The sequence below is a fragment of the Lepidochelys olivacea genome, assembly GCF_965140295.1.
Source record: "Lepidochelys olivacea isolate rLepOli2 genome assembly, chromosome: 28".
In the NCBI taxonomy this organism is placed as follows: Eukaryota; Metazoa; Chordata; order Testudines; family Cheloniidae; genus Lepidochelys; species Lepidochelys olivacea.
The window spans coordinates 3,556,686-3,581,247 of NC_140438.1; the positions used below are offsets into that span (position 1 = coordinate 3,556,686).

At 51.5% G+C, this 24,562-nt stretch overlaps 1 protein-coding gene across 5 annotated transcripts; it reads left to right on the top strand.

Moving 5' to 3' along the window:
• The first annotated feature begins 426 nt into the window (after positions 1-426).
• On the top strand, positions 427-23,932 carry LOC311514059 (uncharacterized protein). 5 transcript variants are annotated; one of them, XM_084616366.1, is made up of 5 exons: positions 427-445; positions 3,254-3,330; positions 6,573-6,699; positions 16,899-17,012; positions 17,356-23,932. In XM_084616366.1, the coding sequence occupies exons 2-5, from the start codon at positions 3,265-3,267 to the stop codon at positions 19,467-19,469; spliced, it is 2,421 nt and encodes an 806-aa protein (XP_084472492.1). In that variant the 5' UTR covers positions 427-445; positions 3,254-3,264; the 3' UTR covers positions 19,470-23,932. The 5 variants fall into 5 exon arrangements, with proteins under 5 accessions (XP_084472492.1, XP_084472491.1, XP_084472489.1 ...); XM_084616365.1 differs by lacking the exon at positions 427-445 and adding an exon at positions 669-762; XM_084616363.1 differs by lacking the exon at positions 427-445 and adding an exon at positions 938-1,026.
• The last annotated feature ends 630 nt before the right edge of the window (positions 23,933-24,562 follow it).

The following is a 24,562-nucleotide window of genomic DNA, read 5'->3' on the forward strand; positions in this document are numbered from 1 at the left end:
GTGTGATTGTTGCAGAGCCCTAGAGGGCAGGTGTGATGCTGTCTGCACAGAGAATGGCCAACACCCTGTTTCCTGGCAACTGATGGCCTGGGCCCCTCTCCTGCAAGGTGCCAGCTGAAAGTGTGGGAGAACAGAGATCAGGTGGCCTCCTTGCTCGGAGAAGAGACAAAATCCAGAGGAGGGGCTGGAGGGGTTTCAGGTTGGAGTTGGCTGGGGAGACGGGGGGAGGCCCAGAACCTGGGTCTGGGCTCCCCAGCCCCCAGATGGACCTGACTGAGGGGTCCTGTTTTCTGTATCAACAAGCTTGGTTTTAGACCATGTTCCTGCTGTCTAATAAACCTTCTGTTTTACTGGCTGGCTGAGAGTCCCGGGGAATCGCAGGAAGTGGGGGGTGCAGGGCCTGGACTTCCCCACACCCCAGGATAGAGGTATTAGCAGGAGTGTTGTAAGTAAGAAAGGAGAAGGACTAAGTTTAAGGTTGTTACTTAGTTGTTACTTTTCAAAGGCTACCTCACAAGGCCTGTTGGCAGGCAGATTATTACAATAGGGTGCAGGGTGTGAATACAGGCTGCTTTGGTTTACACCCCTTCCCCTGCTGTCCCCTCCGGCAGGCAGGGAGACAGAGGCAGCCCGGGTTGGTATCTGCAGGACACACAGGAAGGGGCAGGAGCAGCTGGAAGCAGGACTTTGGGAGAACAAAGGGGCGGGGGGGGAGCCAGCCCCGGGCTCTGCCCTCGTCTGCTCCGGAGCCAGAGACTCCAGGTGCCCGAGAGCCCCCGGGGGAAGCGCTGGGGCCGGGCAGGAAAGTGACTCTCTGCCCCGGGGAGCCCCAGACGCTGCAGCCCCCGGGGGTCGGCCCCGGCCCCGCTGGGATGGGGGGAGGCGTCAGGAGGGGAGAAGCCGGAGTTTGGGGCGGGGGGGGGATGCTGAACCGTGTCTGTGCAGCCAGGACATGCCCGGGGGAAGGGGCAGAAGGGAATTAAAGGCAGGGGCTGACCTGGCAGGGCAGATTCCCCGAGCACAAAGGTGGGTCGCGGGGGAGGCTCCGCCGTTGCACTCGGGGGTCTGGCCCCGCTTGCCCTGGGGGCGCAGAGAGCCCCTGAACCCCACGCCGGGCTCTGGGTCCGCCTCTTCCCGGCCCTGCTCCGCCCCATCCCCGGGCCCCGCCGCGGCCTGGTGAGACCCCTCCGGGCCCGCTGCGCCCCCTCTCCGGGGGTCCCGCCGGATACCCCTCCGTCCCCCCCCCTGCCGGGATACCCCTTTCTCCCCCCCCCCCGCCGGGATACCCCCCTGCCCGCGGGAGACCCCTTCCTCCCCCCGCCCGCCGGATACCCCTCCGTCCCCCCCCCCGCCGGGATACCCCTCCGTCCCCCCCCCCGCCGGGATACCCCCCCGCCCGCTGTGATACCCCTTCCTCCCCCCCCCGCCGGGATACCCCCCGCCCGCGGGAGACTCCTTCCTCCCCCCGCCCGCCGGGTACCCCTCCGTCCCCCCCCCGCCGGGATACCCTCCTGCCCGCGGGATACCCCCCCGTCCCCCCCCCCGCCGGGATACCCCCCCCCGCCCGCTGTGATACCCCTCCGTCCCCCCCCCCGCCGGGATACCCCCCCCGCCCGCTGTGATACCCCTTCCTCCCCCCCCCCCGCCGCGATACCCCCAGCCCGCGGGAGACTCCTTCCTCCCCCCGCCCGCCGGGTACCCCTCCGTCCCCCCCCCGCCGGGATACCCTCCTGCCCGCGGGAGACCCCTTCCTCCCATCCCCCGCTGGGATACCCCTTCCTCTCCCCCTGCCAAGATACTGCTTCCTCCCCCCGCCCGCCGGATCCCCACTGTCCCCCCCCGCTGGGATACCCCTTCCTCCCCCCGCCTGCAGGAGACCCCTCCGTCCCCCCCGCTAGGATACCCCCCCGCCCATGGGAGACCCCTTCCTCCCCATCCCCCGCCTGCGGTATACCCCTTCCCCTCCCTCCCCCGCTGGGATACGTCCCTGCCCTCCCACATCAGACCTTGCCCCCACCTGCCGAGTCCCACCTCACACCCCCTTCCCTGCAAGACCCTCTCCCGGGTCCCGGCTCGACCCCAGTCCCCTGTCAGATCCCCCCACCTGCCGGGTCCCTCCTCACCCCCTCTGGCCATGTCAGTACCCTACACCTGCCGGGTCCCATCTCGTCCCCCATCCCCTGCCAGACTCTCCCCTGCCTGCTAGGTCCCTCTTCACCCCCCTTTTCTTCCGAGACACCCTCCTGGTCCCGCCTCACTCCCCCACCCTCCGTGTCCCACCTCACCCCCCTGTTCTGTGCAAGACCCTCTCCGGGGTTCTGGCTTGTCCCCCCTCCTCCACCAGACCCCCGCCGCCTGCCAGGTCCCTCCTCACCCCCGCTTCCCTTTGAGACCCCCACCCTGCCAACCGGGTCATGCCTCGTCCCCCCTCCCCCACTAGACCCTCCTCTGCCTGCTGGGTCCCTCCATACCCCACCTTCCTTGGGAGATTCCCTCCCCGGGTCTTGCCTCGCTCCCCCTCCCCAAACAGACCCGCCCGCTCGGTCCTACCTCACCCCTCCTCTTCCCTGTGAGACCCCCTCCCCTGCCCGCCAGGTCCCTCCTCACCTGCCAGGTCCCTCCTCACCCCCTCTTCCCGGCGAGACCCCATCCCTGCCTTGCCCCGTCAGAACCCCCCCGACCTGCTGGGTCCCTCCTCGCCCCCCTCCAGTGCCAGACCCTCCCCTGGCCGCCGGGTCCCTCCGGACCCCCCCTTCCCTGCGAGAACTGCCTCCCCGCCTGCAGAGTCCTGCCTCGCCCCCCTCCCTTACCATACCCCCCCCCGCACCTACCAGGTTCCTCCTCACATCCCCTTCCCCTTGAGACCCCACTGGCATGCCTGGTCCCTCCTGATTCCCCCTCCCTCACAAGACTCCCCGTCCACTCTGTCCCTCCACATCCTATCCCTCTCCCCAGGGAGAAGGGGGAAGAGGAGAGGAGAGATGGGGTGAAGGGGGGGGGAGCCTGGGGCTGGAGAGGTGAGGCAGGGAGCTAGCCTCCCCCAGGAGAAGCTTCATCCTCCACTCATGCTTTCCCTGTCTCTGCCACTTCCTCTCAAATGCTGATAGAAATTCCCTCTAGTGCTTCCCCTGTTCTCTCCGTCTGGCAGACTCTAGGGTGTCTCTCTGCAGGAAAAGGGCCTGGGGGAATTGAGATGTGAAATGAACTAAAGCCTGTTCTGAAACCTCCACAACTGCCCTTCTCGCCCTGCCAGGCTGCAGAACGATGCCCACGTCTCGCTCCAGCTCACCCCATCCTCCCACGGGACAGGGGAGAGAAATGCCAGCTCAGGTAGGGCTTATCAGGGGGTGGCTGGTGGGTTCCTGCTGGAGGGAGAGGGACAGCAAATACACCAGAGATGGGAAGTTTGGTTTGTATTTTGGAGCAGGGCAGGAAATGCCCAGGGTGGAGAAAGGGAGGAGACCAGGGTGTGGCAAACCTTCCGGGACTAGTTTAATAAGTGGCTTAGAGTCTAGGAACAGATTCATGAGGTTCGGAGGTGGAAATGTCCTAAATTGTGGAAGAGGAAACAACCCACCTAGATGGGGCTAGGAAAAGTGGCCAGACTCCCAGTGCTGGAGCCTGACCTGACTAACCAGCAGCTGCTGTGAGATATGAAGGGGGCACCCACCAGTCAGGCTTAGGGGAGATGACTCTTCCCTCATATCCAGTTCCTCACAATGAGGAGGGTGTTGGGCTTCCTACCCATGTCATGGTGATGTCGTGGTGGGCATCTGCTATAGACCACCAGACCAGGAGGATGAGGTAGACGAGGCTTTCTTCGGACAACTAACAGAAGTTTCCAGATCACAGGCCCTGGTTCTCATGGGGGACTTCAATCACCCTGACATCTGCTGGGAGAGCAATACAGCAGGGCACAGACAATCTAGAAAGTTTTTGGAGAATGCTGGGGACAACTTCCTGGTGCAAGTGCTGGAGGAACCGGCTAGGAGCCATGCTCCTCTTGACCTGCTGCTGACAAACAGGGAAAAATTAGTAGGGGAAGTAGAAGTGAGTGACAACCTGGGCAGCAGTGATCTACAGATGGTCGACTTCAGGATCCTGACAAAAGGAAGAAAGGAAAGCAGCAGAATACGGACCTTGGACTTCAGAAAAGCAGACTTAGACTCCCTGAGGGAACTGATGGGCAGGATCCCCTGGGAGAATAACATGAGGGGGAAAGGAGTCCAGGAGAGCTGGCTGTATTTTAAAGAGGCCTTATTGAGGATGCAGGAACAAACCATCCCAATGTGTAGAAAGAATAGCAAATATGGCAGGCAACCAGCTTGGCTTAACAGAGAAATCTTTGGTGAGCTTAAACACAAAAAGGAAGCTTACAAGAAATGGAAACTTGGACAGATGACTAGGGAGGAGTACAAATATGTGCTCGAGTGTGCAGGGGTGTAATCAGGAAGGCCAAATCACAACTGGAGTTGCAGCTAGCAGGGGAAGCGAAGGGTAACAAGAAGGGTTTCCATAGGTATGTCAGCAACAAGGGAAAAGTGTGGGACCCTTACTGAATGGGGGAGTCAACCTAGTGACAGATAATGTGGAAAAAGATGAAGTACTCAGTGCTCTTTTTGCCTCGGTCTTCACAGACAAGGGCAGCTCCCAGACTGCTGCACTGGCCAGCACAGTATGGGGAGGGGTGAGCAGCCCTCCGTGGTGAAAGAACAGGTTAAGGGCTATTTAGAAAAGCTGGACATACACAAGTCCATGGGGCTGGATGCAATGCATCCGAGGGTGCTGAGGGAGTTGGCGGATGTGATTGCAGACCCATTGGCCATTATCTTTGAAAACTCATGGCGATCGGGGGAGGTCCCAGACGATTGGAAAAAGGCTAATGTAGTGCCCATCTTTAAAAAAGGGAAGAAGGAGAATCTGGGGAAATACAGACCGATGAGCCTCACCTCAGTCCCTGGAAAAATCATGGAGAAGGTCCTTGAGGAATCCATTTTGAAGCACTTGGAGGAGAGGACGGTGATCAGGAACAGTCAACATGGATTCACCAAGGGCAAGTCATGCCTGACCAACCTGATTGCCTTCTACGATGAGATAACTGACTCTGGATATGGGAAAAGCATTGGACATGATATGTCTGGACTTTAGCAAAGCTTTTGATATGATCTCGCACAGTATTCTTGCCAGCAAGCTAAAGAAGTATGGGCTGGATGAATGGACTATAAGGTGGACAGAAACCTGGCTAGATCATTGGGCTCAACGGGTAGTGATCAACGGTTTGATGTCTAGATGGCAGCCAGTATCAAGCGGAGTGCCTCACGGGTCGGTTCTGGAGCCAGTTTTTTCAACATCTTCATTAATGATCTGGATGATGGGATGGATTGCATCCTCAGAAAGTTTGCGGATGACACTAAGCTGGGGGTAGAGGTAGATACACTGGAGGGTAGGGATAGGGTCCAGATGAGAAGCTGGATATGAGTCAGCAGTGTGCCCTAGTTGCCAAGAAGGCTAACAGCCTATTGGTCTGCATTAGTAGAAGCATTGCCAGCAGATCGAGGGAAGTGATTATTCCCTTCTATTCAGCACTCGTGAGTCCACACCTGGAGTACTGCTTCCAGTTTTGGGTGCCCCACTACAGAAAGGAGGTGAACAAATTGGAGAGAGTCCAGCGGAGGACAACGACAATAATTAGGGGGCTGGGGCACATGACTTATGAGGAGAGGCTGAGGGAACTTGGCTTATTTAGTCTGCAGAAGAGAAGAGTGAGGGGGGATTTGATAGCAGCCTTCAACTACCTGAAGGGGGGTTCCAAAGAGGATGGAGCTCAGCTGTTCTCAGTGATGCAGATGACAGAACAAGGAGCAATGGTCTCAAGATGCAATGGGGGAGATCTAGGTTGGATATTAGGAAAAACTATTTCACTAGGAGGGTGGTAAAGCCTTGGAATGAGTTACCTGGGGACGTGGTGGAATCTCCATCCTTAGAGGTTTTTAAGGCCTGGCTTGACAAAGCCCTGGCTGGGACGATTTAGTTGAGGTTGGTCCTGCTTTGATCAGGGAGTTGGACTAGATGACCTCCTGAGGTTTCTACCAACCCTAATCTGCTAGCATCAGCTGTATCAGTCTCTGGCTAGTAGGTGTGTGATGGATCTGCTGAGAGAGGAGGGGCTCTCTCTTCGTCCCCTCACCCTGATGTTTTCTGGATGCTCTAATACTTGATAAGTTCATGCAGGCTAGGTCCATCAATGGCTATTAGCTTGGATGGGCAGGGATCGTGTCCCTAGCCCCTGTTTGCCAGAAGCTGGGAATGGGCAACAGGGGATAGATCACTGACGATTACCGGTTCTGTTCATTCCCTCTGAAGGACCTAGCATTGGCCACTGTTAGAAGATACTGGGCTAAATGGACCTTTGGTCTGACCTAGTAATGGCTGCTCCTATGAGCGGTGTGCGGGTTGGACTCTGTTGACTGCAAGCCACCCAGAGCATCCATTTGATTGGCTCCTTTCCCCATTGAATAGTGGGGCTGTGACTGGGGCAGCAGGCACTGAGTGTTGGACTCTTTCTCTTTCAGGGGCTGGTGACCTTTGAGGAGGTGGCGGTGTATTTCACCAGGGAAGAGTGGGCTCTGCTGGACCCCGCTCAGAGAGCCCTCTGCAGAGACGTCATGCAGGAGAACTATGAGAGTGTGACCTCGCTGGGTAAGGATTCCTGTCCCCTCAGCTCTTAGAAGGGGAAATGAAGAGATAAGGTTCACGCCACCCCCACAATGCAACCTCTTCTCTGTCCTATTTCAGCTTCACCCCGAAAAGCCAGTGGCCCACATACTAACACTCTGCCCTCCCCGCTACAGTACAGTCTGGGAACATTTCACAGGGGCAGTTCAGCACAAAGTCTAACAACTTCACTTTGCTAAGGCCAAACTTGAATTTAGGTCCAGCATAAAGAACAGAAGCTTCTGACCCCTGGCTGGGACTAAAACACTGAACCTACTCCAAACTCACCAGCTCAGACTTGCAAAGTGGTATCACCCCTTTACCAGGGAAGTGGCGCAGGCCGAGGGATGTTCTGGCTGCTTCTTCCTGCAGCCCCCATTGGCCAGGGATGGCGAACTGCAGCCAGTGGGAGCTGCGATCGGCCGAACCTGCGGACGCCTCAGGTAGACAAACCAGCCCAGCCTGCCAGTGACTTTCCCTGATGGGCTACATGCCAAAGGTTGCAAAGTTTTTGACACGGTCTCCCACAGTATTCTTGTCAGCAAGTTAAAGAAGTATGGGCTGGATGGATGCACTATAAGGTGGCTAGAAAGTTGGCTAGATTGTCGGGCTCAACAGGTAGTGATCAATGGCTCCATGTCTAGATGGCAGCCGGTATCAAGTGGAGTGCCCCAAGGGTCGGTCCTGGGGCTGGTTTTGTTCAGTATCTTCATAAATGATCTGGAGGATGGTATAGATTGCACTTTCAGCAAATTTGCAGATGATACTAAACCACGAGGAGTGGTAGATACAGTGGCAGGTAGGGATAGGTTACAGAGGGACCTAGACAAATTGGAGGATTGGGCCAAAAGAAATCTGAAGAGGTTCAACAAGGACAAGTGCAGAGTCCTGCACTTAGGACGGAAGAATCCCATGCACCGCTACAGACTAGGGACCGAATGGCTAGGCAGCAGTTCTGCGGAAAAGGACCTAGGGGTGAGAGTGGACGAGAAGCTGGATATGAGTCAGCAGTGTGCCCTTGTTGCCAAGAAGGCCAATGGCATTTTGGGATGTATAAGTAGGGGCATAGCGAGCAGATCGAGGGACGTGATCGTTCCCCTCTATTCGACATTGGTGAGGCCTCATCTGGAGTACTGTGTCCAGTTTTGGGCCCCACACTACAAGAAGGATGTGGATAAATTGGAGAGAGTCCAGCGAAGGGCAACAAAAATGATTAGGGGTCTGGAACACATGAGTTATGAGGAGAGGCTGAGGGAACTGGGATTGTTTAGTCTGCAGAAGAGAAGAATGAGGGGGGATTTGATAGCTGCTTTCAACTACCTGAAAGGGGGTTCCAAAAAGGATGGTTCTAGACTATTCTCAGTGGTAGAAGATGACAGGACAAGGAGTAATGGTCTCAAGTTGCAGTGGGGGAGGTTTAGGTTGGATATTAGGAAAAACTTTTTCACTATGAGGGTGGTAAAACACTGGAATGCGTTACCTAGGGAGATGGTAGAATCTCCTTCCTTAGAAGTTTTTAAGGTCTGGCTTGACAAAGCCCTGCCTGGGATGATTTAATTGGGGATTGGTCTTGCTTTGAGCAGCGGGTTGGACTAGATGACCTCCTGAGGTCCCTTCCAACCCTGATATTCTATGATTCTATGATCCCTGGTCTATAGGATTGCCTTTATCCGTAGGGCAATAAGGCCTAATGGCCAGAGTCATTTGGGTTGCCCTGATCCTCATGGTGCTATGGCCTAGTAGCCAGGATCAATGTCAAGGACAATGGGTTGCCACCTTGGGGTGCGTGGAGGCCAGGGTAGGGGGACCCAGGCCCTCCTGCTCCACCAGGTCCCAGCCCAGGGCCCTGTCTGTGGCAAGTGTCTCTGCTATTGAGTCAGCAGGGAGCCGACTGCAACATGCTGAGTGTTCTCAACCCTTCGACTGGCATCCTCCTTCGGCTACTTCCTACTACGTCTCTGGTAGTCATGTTTTGGGCGTCTGCAAGGTTCCTGGATTTGTCAGTGTGGAGGCTCCCAGCGATCCTGGGTTTTCCCAGACATCTGCTGGAATCTGGGTCTCCACCTGGGTCTCGGTGGCCCTTGCTCCTGCTGTCAGAGCCTCTGGGGCTTCCTGGTCTGGAGCCTGCAGCGAGTGTCCTTCCTCTTCAGTTGTCAGCCCAGGCTGAGCTGAGCTTCTCCCCTTTATACTCCTGCTACATTTGGAGCATGCCCAGTAGGGCTTGGTGGGCGGGGCTTCCATAGCCCACAATGCAGAGTCAACCGGCCAGACAAAACAGGCATCCTGGCTCGTAAAAAACAAAATATGTTATGGAAACAGCAGCTGAGAAATTGACCTTCACTGCAGCAGTTCTTAAACTGTGGGGCGGGACCCCAAAGTGGGTCGCGACCCGGTTTTAATGGGGTCGCCTGGTCTGGTATTTAGACATGCTGGGGTCCAGGGCCGAAGCCCGAGCCACGCCCCCCTGGGCCAAAGCCCAAAGACGTTGACCCTGGGGAAACTTGGTTTTTGGAATGTACGAACAATGTACGAGAAAAGGGAAGCTAGCTTAGGTCCCAGCAGAGATGAGACGCTACAGCTCACACATCCTGGGTGTCAGCGAGAGCAGATGAACAGGATCAGGAAGATTAACAACAGCCTCAGTAGAAACTTTGCTGTATTCTGGACGGGATGATGGACAACACCATGAAAGTGTTGCCATCCTTTGAAGAAGGGAGTGGAGCGGTCCCTGCTTCAGTGGAAATCCATCTGCAGCAGAATTATGAGAGCCAGACTGAAAGGGAAACACAATAACATCACCTTGATTCAGTGCTACGCTCCGACAAATGACTGTGATGAAGAAGCAAAGGACAAATTCTACCTTACGCTACAGGAGGAGTTAGAGGGAGTACCACGGCACGACCTATCGTCATGGGAGACCTGAATGCCAAGGTCGGTAAGGAGAACAGTGCCAGAGGAATGGGAAGACATGGGTGTGGCACGATGAATGAAAACAGAGAGAGGCTTGTTGATTTCTGCAATGTGAAGGATCTAGTCATTGAGGGACCCCTATTTCAACATCGTGAAATTCACAAGCTGACGTGGTGTTCTCCAAATGGCAGAGATAAGAACCAGATTGACCATATGATGATCGATGGCAAATGGCGACACTCACTGACAGATGTGAAAGTGAGAAGGGGAGCAGATGTTGGCAGCGGCCACCACCTTGTGATAGCCTCCATCAAGCTAAAACTGAGACGTGTGGGGCCACCAAACAAGGGACATAGACGTTATGATGTTGACAAGCTAAAGTCCCCTGAAATACAGAAAGCCTTCATTCTGTAGTGAAAGAACAGGTTTCAGACACTTGCAGACATTGATGAAGAGGAGGAGAAGGCAGATGAGGAGATCAACAAGAAATGGGACAAAGTAAAAACAATCTATGAACAGAGCAGTGAAGCCTGTCTAAGCCAGAGGCAGAAGAGAAGAAAGGAGTGGATTATACCCAGCACATGGAACACCATAGAAACCAGACGAGCCCTGAAGAAAAAAGTTTAACATAAAATCCCAGAAGCTAAAGGACAAATACTATGAGCAGTATAGCAAGGCACACCGGGAGATCAAATGCCTTGTGAGAGCAGACAATCGACATTATATTGATAATCTAGCAACACAAGCCAGGGAGGCAACTGCTCATGGTGAACAAGGAACCATCTACAAAATCTTATCAGTGGTAAATGGCAGACACCAACAAACACTCTCATCAGGGACACAGAAGGCCACCTACTGACAACAGAAAAAGAACAAGAAATGCACTGGACAGAGCATTTCAAAGAATTGCTGGACAGGGATCCACCTATAGAGGAAGCAAACATCCAGGAGGCAGAAGAAGATCTTGATATCAACACAAGACACCCCAACAAAGCAAGAGATCATTCAAGCCATCAAATCCTTAAAAAATGGCATGGTATCACACGTTTATCTGTGCCAAGTAAGGTACTGGGTAAGATCATAGTCCAGCTTATATCAGAGGCAGTTGATAGCGTTCTCAGAAAAGAGCAAGCCGGTTTTTGGAAAGGCCGTGCATGCACAGACCAGATCTTCACTCAACGAAACATAATAGAACAATGCTTAGAATGGCAATGGCAACTCTACGTAAACGTCTTAGACTTTGAGAAGGCTGTTGATAGCATTCACAGGACCGGCCTATGGAACATATTGTATAATCAACATTATCAAAAGCATCTATTCCAACTTCACATGCAGTGTTGATCACAGTGAGCTCAGTTTTGAAGTCAGAACAGGAGTACATCAGGGGTGTGTCATGTCTGCAATCCTCTTCAGCATTGCCCTGGTAATGCGACGTACAACAGAAGACGTTCCAAGAGGCATTAACTGGACACCCTTCTCATGCCTTGAAACTTGGACTTCACAGATTCTCTCGCTCTCCTATCACATACCCAACACCATATACAAGAAAAAACAACTCGACTCAACACATTCAGCCAACAAAATGGATTGAAAATCAACTGCAATAAGACAGATATCATGACCTTTAATATTGCCTCACCATCACTAGTCGAGATAGAGGGTCATGTTCTCACCAATATAGAAATATTCACATAACTGTGCAGCACCATCAGGCAGGACGGTGGAGCAAACCAGGACATCCGGAACAGAATCAATAAAGCCAGGAACACCTTCAGGAGCTTAAATACAGTCTGGAAATCATCAAATTATAACACCAAAACCAAACTCAAGATTTTATCAGAGCTGCGTACTTCCAACACTACTTTGTAGTGCAGAATGCTGGGGAATGACAAAGTCTGACACGTCCAAACTGTCTTCATTCCATACAACCTGCCTCAGAAAAATCCTCCTTATCTTTTGTCCCACAGCAATCTCAAACCAAGACCGATTCACACAGTGCAGCCAAGAGGATCTGAGCCCCATCATTTCCGGGAGACACTGGAGATGGATCGGTCATGTGCTTCAGATGGAAACTGATTCCATCATCAGAATAGCACTAAGATGGACACCTGAAGGCAAGCGAAAACGCGACTGCCTGAAAACAACATGGTGACGAGCTGTAGAAGCTGAGCTGAGAAACCTGGGGCACAGCTGGGGAACCATTGAAAGACGTGCCAGAAACAGACAGGAGTGGAGGAGCTTCGTCACGCTGATGGGAGAACCTTTCCCGTTGCTGTAGCGAGTGTCTACAGTGACGCACCATAGCAAGACAGTCGCAGGGTCTCAGGTGTAGACAAGCCCTGGGATACGACATTCAGTGACACCCCCAGTCCCTCCTTTTCCTTACAGTGCTGAATCCCTCCAGCCTGTGGTCACTGGTCCCGGCTTTCCTGCAAATGTCCGTGACGTTCCCCTCTGGTGTTATGTGGACCAGTGATCTGATAGGTCACTCCATGCCTTGACTCTGGGAGCCGGCCTTACCCTGCTCTGCTGTGAGAACCCCCTTTCCCCCCCGGGCTGTTCACGCACGGCCTCTGGCATTTAAGCTGCTCCTTGGATTGTGCAACCGAAAGACACTAGTGAATATCTCCAGTCCCAGACACAACCCAAGGGACCTCCATCTTGCAGTGTCCAATTATGCCCGCTGGACGCTGCAAGCTTATATGAGCTTATATCAATTTCTTTGTTAAATTGACAAAGTCATATGTACCAGGCTAGTTATGCCAAGGGGAGTCTCTGACATGCTTCAAACCAAACGCACTGCTTCAGGTGGAATAAACAAACAGGTTTATAAACTATAAAGATAGATTTTTAAGTGATTATAAGTCAAAACATAACAAATCAGATTTGGTCAAATGAAACAGAAACAAAAGCAAAATGCATTCTAAGCTGCTCCAGGGCTGGAGCACCCACAGAAAAAAATTTGTGGGTGCTCTGCACCCACCGGGGAGATCACTGTTGCCAACTGCCAATCAGCTATTTAGCATGCACAGCCGCCCTCATCAGCTCTTTGTGTGGCTGCGGCCAATCAGCTGTTTGGCACAAAGTCCCACCTATCAGCTGTTTCCCCTGCAGCTGCTGAAGCTCCCAGTGGGCTCCCACTGCAAGCATGTGTGAGTCCTTTTAATGTTCAGGGCAGAGGGAGCTAGGCTGGGGGACAAGCAGCCAGGGCACGGCAGCTTCTGGGCTAGCTCTGGAGGGGTGGGGCAGATGGGTGGGCAGCCCCTCCGCAGGGGATTGTGGGGAGATGGATGGGCAGCCTCTCGGCTGGCCCCAGGAGTTTGCTGGGGAGAGTATGGGCCAGGGGGTTTCTCAAGGACTGAGCCAGCCATTCTCAGCCCACCCTGGTGTCTCCCCCAGGACCTGTGCTCCCCCTCCAGCCAGGAGAAACCAACTGCAGACCCCCTTAGTGCTGGGCAGAGGGACAAACCAAAGGACATGGCTCCTTTAAGAAAAGTTTGCCCTTGTGTCTGATGAGTGAACTTGGGCTGGGGCCAGCAGCTCACACCCTGCCTCCCCCACCCCCGTGCTCCGTCCAGCGAGTCGGGTGCGCCCAGCCATGGCCAAAGGTGAGAGGGGCTTCACTGCAGCCCCTGGTGCAAATGAGCAGCCTCCCCCAGCCCGGACCCTGCCTGTGCCCGGACCCCTCCCAGGTGGGCTCTGGGGGCTCCCAACCCCTATGGTTCTGACCCAGGTCCCGGGGCTCCGCATCCCTTCCCCGTGTGTGGGGGATCAGGAGGGGGCAACACAGCCCCAGTACTTCTAGCCCCATCCTCCCCGTGGGCTCTTCTCCATGGCCGGCTCTCATGCCTGGGAAAGTAACGCTTGCCCAGCCCAAAGCTGTGTCCCCCACCCCCATGCCCAGATCAAGCCTGCCTGAGTGGCTTTTCCTCCCAGAGAGGAAGTTTATCCCCTCCCACACCCATCAGCATCCCTTCCTCCCCGCATCAGGAAGGATTGATTCCCTTCCCCTGGATCCATTCCCCGCAGTTCCCAGGAAATTCCTTCCCTTCCATCCACCTCCCTGTATCCACTACATGTCAGGAGCTGCTGCCTCGCTTCACCTTGGGACACCTGAGCTCCTCCTGCTTCAGGGTGCCGGGCTGCAGCAGCCGGGTGGAGGAAGCAACCCCCCCCCCAGCCCTCCCCCCTCCTTGGCCATGGTCCCACCAGGGGCTCCCCGCCCACAAAAGTTGCAGAGTGTGTGCGGGAGTTGGGGGTGGGCTGCAGCCCTGTGGACTGGGAGGAGCTGGAGCAACACAGCCTCGCCACACAGCAGGATGAAGGAACGGGCTGTTTCTATGCTGGGCTGTTGAATGAAATGTCTCTCTCTGGCTCAGGGTGGGCAGTTTCTGGGCTGGCCGCAGGGGGTGGGGCTGGGGGGAGACAGAGCTGCTTGGGGTGCGTGGGTGGGAGCGGGCGCTAAACAGAGCCACCAGGAGGTGGGGAGCAGAGAGAGATGGGAAAAGGGACACGGGTAGAGAGCAAGAACTGGGAAACATCAGGAAGGGGAGATACCAATGATAGACACACTTTCAATAACTAGAATGAAAGTGTATAAATATGTTGAAAATAGCTTCCCCTCAAAATTGGCAGAGCACCCCTCCAGCACACACACCTCGCCCTTAAGGCAGGAAGGGGCAGAAAGGAGTGAGCGGCAGGTGGGAGGCATTTAGCAGAGGGGGTCAGCAAGAAGGAGGCATTCAGGGGGGTCTAGGAGAATGGGGCAGGAAAAGGTGGAGTGCGGGCAGGACTTTGGAGAAGGGGGCAGAGCCAGGATGGGGCACCCGCCGGCAAAACCAAAAGTCAGCACCTGTGTACCTGGGCCTTTTCCTTCCACAGGGAGGATGGACGAGAAGACCACTTGCGCCTCAAACTCCTTTATCCTTCTTCCCAGCGCCACGTAGTCCACAGTGATCCGCCCAAGGTCATTCTTGGCAGTATCATTGGTGCCCACGTGGAGAGGCAGGAAGGGGTAGTGATCTGAGGGCTTGATGAGTCTTGGCAGTCTCTCCATCACATCGTGAATCCTAGCTTCTGGCAAGCAGCACGCTTCTCGGTTTTCCCGGTTGAGACTGCAGATAGATGACTCAGTCCCCACTTAGGAGGGAGTCCCCAACCACCACCACCCGCCTCCTTCTCTTGGGAGCGGTGGTTGTGGAACTCCCATCCTTAGGACAGTGCAGCTCATGCCTTCCAATTGGAGGAGTCTACTTCTGTTCCCTTCCCTCAGATGTATCATCTAGTCCACTTTCCGCATTAGTACCTGCAGAGAGAACATGAAAATGGTTGCTTACCTGTATCTGCGTTGCTGGTACAAGGGTGCTCCTCTTTCTTCTTCTGGAGGTCACATGCTGCCAATTTTCCTCACCGTCCTTCTGTCCCCACTGCGCAGCCTGCTCTGAATCTTCAGAAAGTTGTGCCCGCAGAAGCATATCCTGATGTCTGTCCAGGAAATCTTCATTTTCTCGTATGCAACTCAGGGTTGATACTTGTTTCTCCAGTTCTTGAACCTTCTCTTCCAATATGGAGACCAGCTTGCATTTTGTACAGACAAAGCCGCTTCTGTCCTGTGGAAGAAAGACAAACATGGCACATCCTATGCAGGTCACAACAGCTGATCGCTCATCATCCATATTACCTTCCTTCTACGAGCTTCCTCAGCTGTTGCAGTTACTACTCAGAGAAGCCTGTAAGATGAAATCTTCAGCGGGCTCTCCCTAGGTGAACTCCCTCTGTTAGCCTTTCCACTGCCCTTTCCTACCTCGTGGCTTTGCCCCCTCTTCAGAGTCAGGTGAGCATTACTGAGTCTCTCCAAGCAAGGTTGAGCAATTCCCCTGGTGTGGCCCCATGCAAGTGAGTCACTGCATTGTAGCTTCCTTACTGGACAATGGCTGTTGATGGGTTGTTTGATACCCAACCCGGGCGTTGGTTACTTTCCTTGCTGTTGCCTCTGGGGAGCTAAGAACTGGCTGATTCCCCAATTTACAGCACGTCTCAGTGACAACCATACTACACAATTCTCATAACTTCATATGCATGAATTATTCACATGGACGGACAGAGAAATGACTTTCAACAGATCATAACCTTTCCCCTGATACCTTACAAGGCATGCTTTATACGTAAGATCATGATTATATGAAAATGAGGAATATGGGGGTTACAGTACGCTCCACCAAGGTGTAGAATGTCACACTCTCCCATAATCTCAGTATTTCTCTCTGTGATTAAGAAGCAGGTCCAAGGTGACTTCCCCTCTGGCTGGAGTCTTTACTTCCTGGAACACGGAGTTACTGTCTCTGTGTTTTAGGAGCCCCTTTGCTGAGGAGTGTCTGTCTGTTTGTGTGTTCCCAGCAGAGATGGGGATAGCTAAATCCCTCATATGTGTCCACCTTGGAGCACCTGGAGAGGTGCCTCAAGCATTTTACTGCTTTAAAATGGGCTGAGTTAAAACTGATAGGCTCTTTTTTGTGAGAAATGTCCTGTCAAGGTTCCTTCCCCACTCTGAACTCTAGGGTACAGATGTGGGGACCTGCATGAAAGACCCCCTAAGCTTATTCTTACCAGCTTAGGTTAAAAACTTCCTCAAGGTACAAACTTTGCCTAGTCCTTGAACCCTCACCACTAAGCGTGTTAAACAAAGAACAGGGAAAGAGCCCACTTGGAGACGTCTTCCCCCCAAAATATCTCCCCAAGCCCTACACCCCCTTTCCTGGGGAAGAAAAAGGAAAAGAATCACCCCTGTAAAATCAGGATGGTAAATACCTTACAGGGTAATCAGATTCAAAACATAGAGAATCCCTCTAGGCAAAACATTAAGTTACAAAAAGACACAAAACCAGGAATATACATTCCATTCAGCACAGCTATTTTACCAGCCATTAAACAAAAGGAAATCTAACGCATTTCTAGCCAGATTACTTACTAACTTAACAGAAGTTCTGAAGAGCATTCCTGACCTGGTCCCGGCAAAAGCATCACACAGACAGACAGACCCTTTGTTCCCTCCCCACTCCAGTTTTGAAAGTAACTTGTCTCCTCATTGGTCATTTTGGTCAGGTGCCAGCGAGGTTACCTTTAGCTTCTTAACCCTTTACAGATGAAAGGGTTTTGCCTCTCGCCAGGAGGGATTTTATAGCACTGTATACAGAAAGGTGGTTACCCTTCCCTTTATATTTCTGACATGTCCCATGAACTCCCCTGAACTCCCTTGTTTTCTATGCCCTGAGCAGGGTTTCCCATTTCCAAACCTGATGTGATCTCTCAGCTGGAACGAAGGGAGGAGCCGTGGGTCCTGGATCTCCAGGGCTCTGAGGAAGGAGAGATCCCGAGAGGCGCCTGCGCAGGTGAGGGATCATTAAACCAATTCAAATACACTCTGTGGCTGAAAGAAATACCTGGGACTCGCTAAAAAGGCCTTGGGAGCTCTCGGAGTTCAGGAGTATCCCCAGGAGGCCTTGTACCCTATGGGCAGCTATCGCTCACGGCTTCCTACCAATCCTGACTGACACCTGGCAGCAGGTGTCCCTCTCTGATGGGATGTGGAGGCAGAATTGTTCCCCTCCTCTCTCCCCTAAGGAGAAGAGTTTTGGAGAATTCAGGTTCTAGATTTTTTCTGTCTCTCCAGCTCTAATTTTGGTTTGTTTTCCCCTTTTCCACCCATTTCTGATGTTTCTCCCTGTGTCCTAGCAGGTGCTTGGATGGTGAATGAGAACGAGGAGCTGACTCCTCAGCAGGAAGATGCTGAGCAAGTGGAAGCGCGTGGGGGATTATCGCAAGGATCGAAAGGGAATGTGTCCAGGTGTTGTGTGAAGGGGAAAGCCTGTGAGAGCCACAACAGGCCAGAGAGGCAGCAGGGAAACCAGCTCAGGGAGAAAGTGGGCAAATCCATTAATTGTCGGGGGCCTCACCAGGACTCCCAGGAAATCACAGACCAGCAGGGAATACCTACAGAAGAGAGAAAAAACACATGCACTGAGTGTGGGAAACACTTCACTCTGAACTCCACCCTTGTTAGACATCAGAGGATCCACACGGGAGAGCACCCCTACCAATGCTGTGAGTGTGGGAAACAGTTCAGCGAGAAATCAAACCTTATTACACATCAGACAAGCCACACAAGAGAGAGACCCTATGAGTGCTGTGAGTGTGGGAAAAACTTCACTCGGCACTCATCCCTTACTAGACATCAGAGGATCCACACTGGGGAGAGACCTTATGAATTCTATGAGTGCGGGCAAAAGTTCACTCTGAGCTCATTCCTTATTAGTCATCAGCGAATGCACATAGGAGAGCACCCCTATACATGCTGTGAGTGCGGGCAAACATTCACTCAGAGCTCAGCCCTATTTAAACATGAGAAGATCCACACAGGAGAGCGCACCTATGAATGCTCTGAGTGCAGGAAACAGTTTAGTGAGAAATTAAGCCTTAATAAACATCAGACAAGTCACACAGAAGAGAGACCCTATGAGTGCTGTGAGTGCGGCAAAAGTTACACTCGGAGCTCATCCCTTATTCGACATCAGAGGAGCCACACAGGAGAGAGACCGTATAAATGCTGTGAGTGCGGGAAAAGTTTCACTTTCAAATCAAACCTTAATATACATCAGAGAATTCACACAGGAGAGCGCCCCTATGAATGCCGTGAGTGTGGGAAACAGTTCACTTGGAGCACAGCCTTTCATAAACATCAGAGAATCCACACAGGAGAGCAGTCCTATGAATGCCGTGAGTGCGGGCAAATGTTCCCTCAGAGCTCAGCCCTTCTTAAACATCAGAGAATACACACAAGAGAGAGACTCTATGAGTGCTGTGAGTGTGGGAAAAGCTTCACTCGGAGCTCATCCTTTATTAGACATCAGAGGGTTCACACAGGAGAGAGACCGTATCAATGCTGTGAGTGTGCGAAAAGCTTTGCTTTCAAATCAAACCTTAATAAACATCAGAGGGTCCACACAGGAGAGCGCCCCTACAAATGCTGTGAGTGCGGGAAACAGTTCAGTGAGAAATCAAACCTTATCACACATCAGATAGGCCACACAGGAGAGAGACCCTATGAATGCTGTGAGTGTGGGAAAAAGTTCACTCAGAGCTCAGGCCTCTTTCATCATCAGCGAATGCACACAGGAGAGCGACCCTATACATGCTGTGAGTGTGGGAAAAAGTTCACTCAGAGCTCAAGCCTTATTAATCATCAGAGAATCCACACAGGAGAGCGACCCTATGAATGCAGTGAGTGTGGGAAAAAGTTCACTCAGAGCTCAGGCCTTATTAATCATCAGAGAATGCATACAGGAGAGCGACCCTATATATGTTCTGAGTGCGGGAAAGCATTTCCTCATAACTCAGGCCTTATTAAACATCAGAGGATCCACACAGGAGAGAGACCTTATGAGTGCTCTGAGTGTGGGAAAAGCTTCACTGAGAACTCATCCCTTACTAGACATCAGAGGATCCACACAGGCGTGAGACCATATGAATGCTGTGAGTGCGGGAAAAGGTTCAGTTTCAAATCAGACCTTAATAACCATCAGAGGATCCACACAGGAGAGCGCCCCTATGAATGCCGCGAGTGCGGGAAACAATTCACTTGGAGCACAGGGCTTATTATTCATCAGAGAATCCACACAGGAGAGCGACCCTATGAATGCTGTGAGTGCGGGAAAAGGTTCACTCAGAGCTCAAGTCTCATCAATCATCAGAGGATCCATACACGAGAGCAGCCTGTGAATCCTGTGAAAGCGGGAAAAGTTTCATCTGGAGCTCACACCTTAATAGACATCAGCGATTTCACAGGCTAGAGACACACCATAAAACTTTGTGTAGGCAGAGAAAAGATTTTTTTAAAGACATTTGCTAATTCCCACATAGCGACTTTTTAGGGCTGTTTGCACCATTTGCGTCACCCTGTTCTTTCAGCTCCCCCAGGTGAGTTGCCTGCTTTTTGTTTTGCAGGTCGCCCTTCTCTGGGGTGAATCCCGTGGTCCTTTCTACCAACTCCCTTATCCTGAGAGTCATCATGGGAGTGTGTCCCTCCTGCCAGGAGTGTCCGTCAGCCCCAGGTGGGGGAAATAGGGGTGACCTCAAGTAGCTACACTGAGCGAAAATCAACCTGGGCTTTGTCTCCGCTAGGATTTTCCATGGGCTCGGCCTGCTGGAGGTGGCGATCCCAGTGCCAACACCCCGCTGTATGTGCCGTGCTGACAAAGCCCAGGCTGGGGTTAGCTCGCACCTTCCCCTTTGACCGGTCCTAATCAACGCCAATTTCATAGTCTAGACAGGCCCTGAGCAGCACCTTTATACTGGCCCCGCTGTAGCAGAGCGAGTGTTAGAGTCACCAAGTTCCCCCTCTGGTGACAGATTGTTTCATTCCCAGTTGTTCTCACGCTGGTCCAGGTTGTGCTGGGCAGCAGTTTTTTTCTTTTTACCATTTCCCTTATTGAAAATCTATTTCAATATAACAAAGAGGAGGAGCAGGAGTGGGACAAATGTATCATTTCAGTCTTTGCAACACTGGCAGGAAATGGGGTGAGTCAACGGGATTCCCTCCTTCCCCATCACCGTCTCTAGGCCCGCTCACTCCAGCAGCGCTGGGGTCTGTCTGAGCCACAATGGAGCTTATCCACCTATATTCTACCCCTCCACCTCCCAAAGAGTCTCTGCACTTCATAGCAAATTGATCCTAAATCCGACTCGTTAGGGCTGGAGATGAAAGTGTTGCAGACCTGGATCAGAAATTCCAATGGATCCCAAACACAGTGTGATCATTCCCCATTTAAATCCCAGTTTCTGTCTATTGACAAAGCCACTTCTGGGCTTTTCCCTGCTGAGCTGAGACTGTTTGAAGATGAGAAGGTCTGCAGTTTTTCCCTATTATGATGAAGCTTTTTTTTTTTCTAAATAACACGACTCCATAATAATGAAGGGCTGTTGAGTGAAGCAGGTGTGAATGGATCAGAGGAGAAGGCGACAGGAGAATCTGTTCTCCTGATTTTTGAGTCATCAGGTGTAACCTGCTCTGGAATTTCATTTTGTATGAAAAAGAAAGTGACTTACACCGCTCTTTGTCCTGGGATTTCTCTCTCTCCTGAAGGCCATTTGATCACATAATTTAATATTAATTTAGTTGTCCAGGATGTAGCTCAGATTTATCTGGGACTTTGGGAGAAATGACTGTTTGCTAAAATAGTGCTTTCTTATTTTATTTTTGTCTTTCCCGCACCGCTGCATGAGGACATGGAAGAAGCTCAAGTGCAGTTCACTCACCAGGAGAGGATGCTCTGAGCCATCGGGTATGCTACCAAGGAAACAGTAGTGGGTTTAGGTCTCCACTCTGAAATGGTGAAGAACAGCATGCCCCAGATTGTGCAACTAACTGAAGTAACTGGGTTCGTGTGGCCTATGATTTAGGAAATGCTGTCCTTGTCTGTGTTGATGTGGAGAAACCAGAAATGGCATTTTTGATGAACTTGCCCTTGGTAGATGCTGCAAATGTGCATTGAAATGAAATCAGTGTTGTATGTGGGATAGCTGCAGAATACGGGGATTCTGATGCTGGAGTGTTTCTAGTCCCTAACTTAGACCTGTGCTACTGGATTAAAGAAATAAATTGGCCGTGTTTGGGGAAGTCATTCCTCACTAACACTGCTCAGAATTTGGGTGGTTTTGTAAAGGATTCTATTCCACAGGAGTGTTAATGTACCCTGACAAGGCCAAGGATTTGGTAAGAACTCCATTTGATACAGCAGACACGCAGTAGTTGATTTTCGCCCCAGAGAGGAAGCTGTGTTGAACTATGGTCCAGGTAAAACTTTGTTTGTTTGTTTTTAACACTGTTCCCTAGTTCACTGTCACTGATTAGAGTTCCAAATGTTACCATGGCTCGAGTGGAAGGTCCTTCACTATTTGGATCCATGGTTCTTTGAGACAAAGTGAGAACTAGCTGATGCCTTCAGAGGAGATTCCTGCCCCAGCCTGATTGAGCACCAAGGACTTCCATTTTGTTTGATTCCCTCATCCATTACTGTCATCCTGTGTGTCAGACTCTAATTTCAGACTGCTGGATAGACAAATGTTGAGTCCTGATTCTATGCTGTTGTCACTTAGTTTTGCTTTTGTGTCTGATTCAGTTGTACCACTTCGCATGCACCTCCTGATACTTTGAAAGATTGGAAGATGTGGATATAGAGCTGAGGTCCTTTTTCTCATGATGCAAACCTTCCCCCATAGCAGGAGACCCCTTCCACCAACACTTACATCAGAAGGACCAGAGATAAATGAACTCTCAGATGTGGAAAGCTCCTATGCTGGTGTAGACCACATTTACACAGTGCTCATGTGGTGGAAATGGGGCTTAAAATGAAACTAACCTGTATGATAAGATTTCATAATCTTTGACTATGTTCTTTTTACCAGTGAAAATGAAGTTAATTATTGGTTAAAGCCTAATTTAGTGATAACCTGAATTATATTGGAACACTGTGACTTACATTGGTTTGTTTTTTGTTAGTAATGTAGGAAGTGGTGGCTAACCTTAAAAAGTTTATTTGATGTAAAACACCCTCTTTGGGCTAAGGCACTCTGAAGTACAATATTCCCCCAAGGCTGTGGTGTGAGAGAAATAGTGTACAGGAGAACACAGACCCAGACTTCAGTTATTTCTATTTCAAATGTAATTTGTTTTGACAAGCTCTAAAGTAAAATTACTTAAGGAGACAAGTTGTGTAACCTTTTACCCAATTAGACTGTATGGGTCACTGAGTTCCCCTCTTCTCTGCAAAGCGAAGATGTATAATGTCTGTCAGAAGATGGCCACGATTCTTTTTATGAATGGTAATGGAAGCATGAGGCAAGAGGTAGTTTGGTTTTGTGTGTTGGGGAGGAGGGAATTGGCTGCCCGTTATTTTTATGGGAGCTGAGACCCCTTTTTGTTTTTTAAGGAAGCCCATTGTCACAGCTCAGCCTTTTAACCCTCAAGCCAGGCTATGGAAACCTCCCCAAAACTGTCCTTAGATTTCATTCATTTTTGAGATCTTTGGGATTCAGTCCTCCACAGTGCATGTGGCTCACAGCAACCAATATTTTAACAAAACTGTGTGTTTAATGGGACTTTTCCAAACTGACTATTTCCAAACTTTTCCAAAGTCTGCCTCACTTGAAATAGATCAGGCCACATTGTCTGTACCTAATGCATAATTCACACCTGATTTGCCTGGAGACTTCAGGGGAGTGACCGCAATGTGGGGAGATCTGGAATTGTCAACCATGAAGACTAAGGTAAAGGTGGAAGCCCTTTTGCACCAGGAACCTGTCTAAGAAAGACATTCCAGGATTCCCAGACTGATCCTGTCTGGAGAAGGAGGTTGTAACATCAACACCAGGCTGTGCCAGCCTTGACCTGTCTCCTCTTACCTGAGAGCACTTGCGAATATGGAGTATTGAGCCGGCGACCCCATCGCCTGGTTCCTTGACTGCAGCTCTAGATCCTACTCCGTGGAAGTCCAAAGAGCTGCAGAGTTGGATTCATTTGTCAGTTTCAGTATCTGATTGTTACTTGTTCTAGTTTTTATCAACTGGGAGCCATTCCATCCTTCCTGTTCTACTCCGGTGGTACAGTGGGGTCAGTGCGTGCAGGTGTGTATGAAACCTGTCGCATCCATGCAGGAAAGAAGCTAAAAAGAATAATTCCCAAACCTAAATAATCCTAAAATGCTGCCCTACAATGTCAGTGCACACATGCTCCTCGTTCTGTGAAAGTGGTCAAAGAACCTAAGCTGTCGGATACATACTGTTAAAATTCTGTGTATTAAAGTCTGTGTCCGTATTAAGGTTTTTATCTATAGAAGCCACTGGGAGAAGGTTAGCCACATACTGGTGAGATCTAAGGTGGAAGCTCTGAAGTTGTGGCTTAAATGTGAACAATAATTTGGTGTTAGAATTGAAATATTCAAGCAGCTGAGTGTGGATTGCACGGCCTGGGTGAAGTTCTGTGATTGGGATTAATAACTAAATGGACAGCTGCCTCCTCAGTTCCTGTTTCAGGATTTAACAAAGGTTCATTTTCTGCTGTATTGTTGTGATAATTTGACTAAAGTGATGACTTGAGTCCAAAGCAAGATCGTTATTTACTGACAGATTTTCTGATCTGACCTGAACATGATCACTGTGTTGTACACTCGAGAGCTAGCTGGGTGGTGTTAATAGTTTAGGGTTAGTGACCTGTGTTCTTCATTTTATTTGTTTCTTCATTTTAATTAAATGTATAAAAGGGATATTTTTGAGTCATGTCTTTCAATAAGCTCCATGGGCGAGAATCATGGAGTATCTGGGTGGAGATCAGCTGATGGACCACAGAGCCTTATCAGCTCCCTCTACATTAACCCTTTGGTTCTCATATGGGAGCAGCTGAGGGAGTGGGGGGCACCCATCTCAGCTCTGGCTGCATCCTAGGGGGTCAGAGCATCGCAAGGGGAAATGAGCTCCCCTGCGCAGCCTTTCAGGAGCATGGAGTGGGGGCAGGGGATGGGGGCCGGGGCAGTGCGTCTCCCTGATGAGAGATTGCTGGAAGGGCGGGGTATCTCTAAACAGGTGGTGGTTGGTGGATTTCTCTGCTGTCACTATCATGGCCAGACCCAGCCGCCACACCGGTCTGGCTTGCCCTGGACTTGAGTCTGATCAGGCCGAGGTGAGGTTGGGGGTCTGGTTTGAAAGGTTATAAATGGAGGTGAAAGGGGCCAAGCAAGCCAGAAATGTGCTGGGATGGCTCCTGCTTGCTTGGCCTCTGTCCCCAGCATCCGGCCTGGTCAGGGAGCGGAGGGGGCGGGCTGCCACTGCCCTCTCCCCAGCCGGGCTCTCTCGCAGGCAGCTGCTGCTGTGCAACCCAGAGTTAGGGTTC